The 7559-nt window shown below is 36.1% G+C and overlaps 1 protein-coding gene across 2 annotated transcripts; it reads left to right on the forward strand.

Annotated features, from left to right (window-relative positions):
- The first annotated feature begins 323 nt into the window (after positions 1 to 323).
- Positions 324 to 6580, forward strand: QPT1B (nicotinate-nucleotide pyrophosphorylase [carboxylating], chloroplastic-like). Of its 2 annotated transcripts, none has more exons than NM_001425969.1 (10): positions 324 to 587; positions 839 to 972; positions 1635 to 1768; positions 1871 to 1934; positions 2010 to 2092; positions 3195 to 3278; positions 3374 to 3526; positions 4531 to 4707; positions 5100 to 5167; positions 6354 to 6580. In NM_001425969.1, exons 1-10 carry the CDS (start codon positions 529 to 531, stop codon positions 6448 to 6450), a joined length of 1053 nt encoding a protein of 350 aa, NP_001412898.1. In that variant the 5' UTR covers positions 324 to 528; the 3' UTR covers positions 6451 to 6580. The 2 variants fall into 2 exon arrangements, with proteins under 2 accessions (NP_001412898.1, NP_001412899.1); NM_001425970.1 differs by having other exon boundaries at positions 436 to 711.
- The last annotated feature ends 979 nt before the right edge of the window (positions 6581 to 7559 follow it).

Genomic DNA, 7559 nt, shown 5'->3' on the forward strand with positions numbered 1-7559 from the left:
CTTAGTCTTTATAATTTGCAGGAGCAACTCTCATAAGTTATATACGATTAAACGATAACAAACGTTATAATTTAGAAAAGAAATGCCTTATTTATTTTTATACATTTATTTATTTATCACCGTTGTTATTGATCTTTTGTCTCTGAACCGATATTTTCTGAAAACAGTCTCTCTATCCCTCCGGGTTATGGATAGAGTATGCGTACGTTCTACCATCTCAAACCCCAAGATTATTAATGGATTGTTATTGTTGTACATTTATTTATTTATTTATCTGCCTATCAAATGTTGTATCCTGTTTCTTTAATTTGATATATTCTGAAAGGCATATGTTAATTGTTCGCAAAATCAGGAAAAGGGAAGTGAAAAATAACCTATTGTGGTCACCCTGTTAAACCATATAGACCAAAACAACCACAAATTCACATAATTGGAGGACTATTTTGTTAAAACAAAAGTCTTCACAGAAAGCATTAAGCTCCGCAAAAGCTATTTGCTACAAAATTCCTTGCATACCCCAAAATTTCAATGTTTAAAGTTCTTCCTTTCACTGCAATAGTCCACCCTAATGCAATTACAGCTCCAAGGTTTCTTTAAAACCCCTCAATTTAACCCAGAAGCAACAACAAAAAAAAGGATTCTTGAAAATCATGTTTTTATTTTTGTTATATACTGATAAAGATTGTTCTTTTATGCAATTACAGCTCCAAGGTTTCTTTAAAACCACTCAATTCCACCCAGGAAAAAAAAAGTCTTGAACATCATGTTTTTATTGTTTTATACTGATAAAGATTATTCCTTTATGAGTTTCTGATTAAAATTTGTTTGTAAATTGCAGATTGGTTGTGAAAATGTCAGCAATAGCCACCAAAAATGCAGTGGAGTCATTTGTAGTGAAGCCACCAGCACACCCAACTTATGATTTAAAGGGTGTTATTCAACTTGCCCTCTCTGAAGATGCTGGGGATATAGGTTTGGTTTTAGCTTATATTGTTTTTTAATCTTATGTTTGTCAAATGGGTTTCAATAAGTTTTTATACGTGGGGAAATGCTGTTAAAGAAAACTAATGGTAAACGTTTTAATTAATTGGGAGGTGCTTTATGAAGTTTAGCTATAGTCTATTTTTTTTTTGTGAACTCCAAGCTTCATTCTTTCTTGTGTAGCCTCAATTAGTTAGAGCTAATTGTGTTCTTTTTCGATAAGGACAGCTAATGTGTTCTTAATAAGTATTATCTTCAGTTTAAGGAAAGAGGAGGGGGGAGGAATAGTTCTGCCAAAAGTTGCTTTCTTTCTTGTTTTCCATCCGCTGTGAGGCCCAACTAATCCAGATTCGCGCTAGGAAGTCCCACGTTGAGGTAAAGGTGACTTCATTCTCAGGCTTGAACGTTGGACCTCTTGTTAAGGATTGACGTATCGCCCCACCACAACCTTTGGCGTTAAAAGTTTTTTTTTTTAAGTTCAATATCAGGAGGATACTGTCATGTACTGTCTGACTCTCTGCGTGATGGAAAAGTTTGTTTGAGTAAATTTCTTGGAACTAGCAATATTTTCAGCACCTAGCTACCATTGTGAATTTGAGTACTCAATTATACAAAAACCAATTTTTCCTATGTATTATTTGTGTGAAATGCAGGAGATGTGACTTGTAAGGCGACAATTCCTATTGACATGGAATCCGAAGCTCATTTTCTAGCAAAGGAAGACGGGATTGTAGCAGGAATTGCACTTGCTGAGATGATATTCGCAGAGGTTGATCCTTCACTAAAGGTATTGATTTTTTCAATTAGGTTGTTCTGGTAACCGGTATTTCTACTTTGAAGAAATGTCTGAAAAAAGGGTTTTTTAATTTCTTCATGTTCTCATTATCAGATGGAGTGGTCTATAAATGATGGCGATAAAGTTCATAAAGGCTTGAAATTCGGCAAAGTACAAGGTAAACTATATGTGAGAAATGATGAATTGCTAATGATTCTTTGACTTAATAATAATCTTGCCTTAACGTTTGTAGGAAAGGCTCACAGCATTGTTATAGCTGAGAGAGTTGTTCTCAATTTTATGCAAAGGATGAGCGGAATTGCTACACTAACTAAGGTGTGTTTGTCCTCATGTAAGTAGCTCATCATTAATAAAGATCTGGAAAGATATTGCAATGAATGGAAATGGTTATTGTCATTGATGTGTTGGTTCCAGTATTCCAAAGTTAAGTCAAGCGTACTAGATCTGTGACTGGTCAATTGTTCTATGTCCGAAATTACTGAATTTTGTTGCAGAACATATGTGTTGATCCAAATTTACACATTCCTGTATGAATTATGATATATAAAATCAATGAAATATCCTTCAACGTTTCGAGTACAATAGTCCAGAGTGCAAGTCTTGGAAACAGATTCCCTGTACTCTTTATAAGGCTGTGTACGTCCGCTCTTCTGATACGTTAGATGGTGTGAGAGCCACACACTGAAAACAATTCTGCAATCAGTCTATGACAAAGATTCCTCAGTTTAATCCAGTGTTGCGCGGACTCTCAAAAATGATGCCGCACCCGTGTCGGATCCTCCAAAAATACACTTTTTTGGAGGATCCGACACGCACCCAATAACATTTTCGGAGAGTCCGAGAAACATAGGTTTAATCCATCACAAACAATAGGTGCAAATGCACATGCAAAGACGTAACTATACACATGCCATTTTCTAGAACTCAGTAGATGAGAATAAATTAACGAATGAATGTTAACTTAAATTATAAAGTACCAACAAAATTTGTAACTAATAAGAACGGTTCAAATATTCACCCGGAAATGAAATAATGTGTGAAATCTAAACAGAATTGTTGTTGGAATTTGCAAAAGGAGCTGTGAGTTTTGATACTTTTGGTACAACTACTTGCGTTTACCTTTCAATGGATCCCCTTTGGTTCTCTAAATCAGGTAACAAATATCAAATATTTGTCCACAAAAATTAATTCCATGTGTTCCTTTTTCAGGATATCGACACTGCTGCTGGTGTCATGTTTTAAAAGAATATGAAAAATTTCATTGAACCAAAAACAAAATATCTTCGTCTCTCTAATGAAAGACAATCTAGATGTTTTGTACCTGATAATGCTATTTCAAGATGTCATGGAGTTCATTGTCTTGCCTCTGTATTAATGATTAGAATTTAGAAGAGAGTGATTTTTTTAATATTTGCAGGCGATGGCAGATGCTGCTCACCCTGCTACCATCTTGGAGACTAGGAAAACTGCTCCAGGATTACGTTTGGTGGATAAATGGGCGGTAAATATTTACTCGCCAAAATCATCCATTGTGAAAGGCTATCACATGTATATATAGTTTATCTTGGCTGACTTTCTACCTGGCTTTAAGTGAAGGTATTAATCGGTGGGGGGAAGAATCACAGAATGGGCTTATTTGATATGGTAATGATAAAAGATAATCACATATCTGCTGCTGGAGGTGTCAGCAAAGCTCTAAATTCCGTGGATCAGTATTTGGAACAAAATAAACTTCAGATGGGGGTTGAGGTTGGCCACATATACCTTTGGATTAAATTGTTCGATATGGTTATAGTTTGCGCATATGATATGTTTGTTTCGACCTGACAGTTCAATTACCTATTCTGCTGGAATATATTAATCATTTAATCTTAGCTTCTGCCATCAGTTGTGCAATACTCTTTTGTCAATTTTGTATTTTGTCAGATAAACATTTTTCTAGAGCCATTTCAATCATAAACTATTTATATTGTTGATAATATAAACTTTATGATTGATGCTATTTCTGATATCCTTTCACTGAAGAACTGAATTCTTATCTGTTGAAATCAAATGTTAGTTCAAGTTCAGAGATGTTTGCCCTACACCTCAAGACTTTTATTTTACATTTTTGTATCTAGATACACTTTAGGGGTTGAGAGTAGTATCCCAAAATATATCATGATTTCGGATAACTGAAACAAGAGTGGAAAATTGTTTTATTTGACCATGTTAAAGCAGTTAGCGAACAAAATAGTTTGTCAGGTTACATTTTGGACTAGTTTTCGAGGTCATGTTTTTTGGATTTCGGCACACAACAATGTACATGGGTTCCACTCCCTTGGATATTCTTTCTTGATAATGTTTTGCTTTTGTTACAAAAGTAAAGGGAAAAGTAAAAATAACATTATATATTGCTGAAAAAACCGGGAAAATTTCTGCTTTCGGGAATTTTTCAATGTTATCATCCACCCTAATATAACCTAAGAGGTTTGGGAGAAACTGTATTTTTGGTCTGTCTTTGCATAACACTTAATAGTGTTGTCATTAAGTTGGTAATTTGCACCTACTTTGGATAGTTAAGAAGACTAATTATGTAGATACTTTTTTTTTATAAGGCAAAATCTTATAAATGTGTCACCATCAAGAATATGCTGGTAGGAACCCAACTTACGTTATTGTATTTAGCAGTTTTGAGCGTATGGTCCTTTCTGAATGTGCTCAATATCTGGTAATTATTGTCAGAGTTTTAAACCTTTTCTCTTATCCAACAGGTTGAAACCAGGACAATTGCAGAAGTACATGAGGTTCTAGAATATGCATCTCAAACAAAGACTTCGTTGACTAGGATAATGCTTGATAATATGGTTGTTCCATTATCTAACGGAGATATTGAGGTATCCATGCTTGAGGAGGCTGTAGATTTGATCAATGGGAGGTTTGAGACAGAGGTACTTCTGGTTTCATTTAAAATTTTTACTGCTCCACAAACTGTCAGTATATACGAAGCTTAGAAATAGCATTTAAGATTTGATTTTATGAAAAAAACTCCTAACTCATAAAAAAAGATACTGCGCGGTTTCAGAGGCGAATCCAGGATTTAATGCTTATGGTTTCCTGCAACAATCTCGAGTAAATTTTCAATAATAACTGAGTTCACATTCAAACATTTATAGATATTTAGTAAATTTTCGAACACATTTACACTGTTTGGACAAAATCTACTAGATTCACTTGAACCCTTAGGTCGGGAGGTGGATCCGCCCCTTCTTGGTTTCCCGTTTATTATTTTTGTCAGCGGATATCTTGTGATGACATGCTTTGTTTGCTGTAATGGTGGCAGGCTTCAGGAAATGTTACCCTTGAAACAGTGCACAAGATTGGACAAACTGGTGTTACCTACATTTCTAGGTATGTATTTCGCTCTTGCTATTTTTTAGACAAGAGGGGTTGCTCTGATGATAAGCAACCTCCACTTTCAACCAAGAGGTTGTGAGTTCGAGTCACCCCAAGAGCAAGGTGGGGAGTTCTTGGAGGGAAGGATGTCGAGGGTCTATTGGAAACAGCCTCTCTACCTCATGGTAGGGGTAAGGTCTGCGTACACACTACCCTCCCTAGACCCCACTAGTGGGATTATACTGGGTTGTTGTTGTTATTTTTTCAGAAGATCTTCATTAAAGAAATTGGAAGATAATAAAAATAGAATAGACTTCTCATTGTGTGTTATTTGTATTGCTGGGACGTCTTTCTTTTCCTCTTTTTTTATACTAATAAGATGGTTAGTTTACTCGCACACATCAGACAAAAGCTCCCATTAGATGGTCTATGTTATGCATAATTTTCTTGATAAAATTGATAAACAGGAGAACTTACATGGATTGCTAAAGTACAACAACAACTATAAACCTAGTGTAATCCCACAAGTAGGGTATGGGGAAGGTAGTGTGTACGCAGACCTTACTTTCATCTTGAAGGTAGAGAGGTGGTTTTCGATAGACCCTCGGCTCACGAAAGACGAGAAGAAAAGCAATAGCACCAAGCAATAACCAATAAGATAGTAAGAGAACGAAACGAAAGGAACAAGTAATACTAAAAAAATCTAACAAAAATAGAATATAGGACTAATACTCTCGACGACCTACTTACCGTCTACCTTGATTCTTGAGCTTCACACATTCCTATCAAGGGTCATGTCCTCTGTAAGTTGTAGTAAAGTCATATCCTGCCTAATCACCTCTCCTCTATACTTCTTCGGCCAATCTCTACCTCTTCTCAGCCCCTTTAGCTTCAACCTCTCACACCTCCTTACATGGATTGCTAAAGTGCTGACAATTAGGTTGTTGACCTCTTCGGTTATTTATAAGTTAACAAAGGCTTTACTTTTAAGCACATGATTTAGTGTGGGGTACAATTTCCTCGCTAGGAGTGGACTCAATACTTGAGAAAGTTCAATATATGTTTGTTTCATCCACTAATGATACCCTTTGTCAGATATTAGCCTGTTATTTTGATAAAAACGAATCTATCTTTTGTTTGGTCCATATGTATTAGGCACCTGAAGGTTTTGTTATGATACTTATAGTATGAATATTTGCAGTGGTGCACTAACGCATTCTGTGAAAGCACTTGACATTTCCCTGAAGATCGATACAGAGCTCGCCCTTGAAGTCGGACGACGTACAAAACGAGCATGACCGCCATTACTTTTGTTGTAGGGTTGGAGTAAAAGCAGCTGAATGGCACAAAGTGCAAATAAGAATTATTTTACTAGTTGTCAAACAAATAAGATGTAAGTTGCTGGAATAATTCGGTGGCTCTTTTACAACCTAATTGCTTGAGTTGATATTTCATTATAGCTTTGCTTTCATGTTTTGGTGTGTGTGAAGTTCTGTGTTACTTCAAATCTTTTATGGCTCTCTTCCAACCTACCTACCTCTGAATATTTTGGTGCACTACTTTGTAAAGGAAACAGCAAAGTTAAGGGAAGAGCCCTGAGTATGGAAAAATATTTAGTAGGGAGCGCTTCCCCCGAATGGGGCCTTACATGGCGCGAATCCGGATATAGTCGGGTTCCAACGTGGGTACAGGATACCGGGTGGGAACCAAAAAAAAAAAGGTGTCAATCCTTTCTTGAATGTGCTCCTATGCATATTACATTGATTATATTAATATTAGAAAGAAAGAGTAGTGAATTGTATAAACATCTCTACTATCTACTACGAGGCAACTATAAAGATATGTTTTGAATAAATTAAAGAAAAATGAAATATTGCATTAGAAAATGGGAAAGTATAATTCATTGTCCTTAATGCAAAACAAGTTGTGTTAGCTATATGAATACTCACTAGCCATGTCTTTTGATCGGCTTTATAAAACCGGATCAGCCCATGTCTCGTAATATTTGTATTATGAGAAATAATTAGTTTTATATCGACTACTTAGCCACAATTCTAACACCTTTATTCGAGCTTGAGACGGACAATGCATCACTTTCTACGTGCGCGCTAGAGCTGTCAAAACGGGCAAGCCCATGCCAAGCCTCATGGGCTTTTAAATTTGGTGGGCTAGGATAGGCTGGCCCGCCATATGAATGGGCCTTTAAATGGCCAGCCCAACCCAACCCTAAGAAGGCCGCGGGCTAGGGCAGACCGGCCCTTCAACTTTTTTTAGAAAAAAAAAATTTCTTTAAATCCTTAAATATTTTTTCGTGACGTAGTCGATTAATCATATAAACAACTTCTGTTTGCTTAGAGCATACAAAAAGCTTGATATTTGACGAGGAATCTCCTAATTGAAATGCAAA

Source organism: Nicotiana tabacum, chromosome 24 (assembly GCF_000715075.1).
Source record: "Nicotiana tabacum cultivar K326 chromosome 24, ASM71507v2, whole genome shotgun sequence".
Taxonomy (NCBI): domain Eukaryota; kingdom Viridiplantae; phylum Streptophyta; class Magnoliopsida; order Solanales; family Solanaceae; genus Nicotiana; species Nicotiana tabacum.

Coding starts and splice junctions, on each gene's coding strand:
- QPT1B (NM_001425969.1), top strand. CDS start 529: ATGTTTAAAGTTCTTCCTTTCACTGCAATAGTCCACCCTAATGCAATT. Junction 588..838: donor AATGCAATTACAGCTCCAAG/GTTTCTTTAAAA, acceptor TGTAAATTGCAG/ATTGGTTGTGAAAATGTCAG. Junction 5,168..6,353: donor GGTGTTACCTACATTTCTAG/GTATGTATTTCG, acceptor GAATATTTGCAG/TGGTGCACTAACGCATTCTG.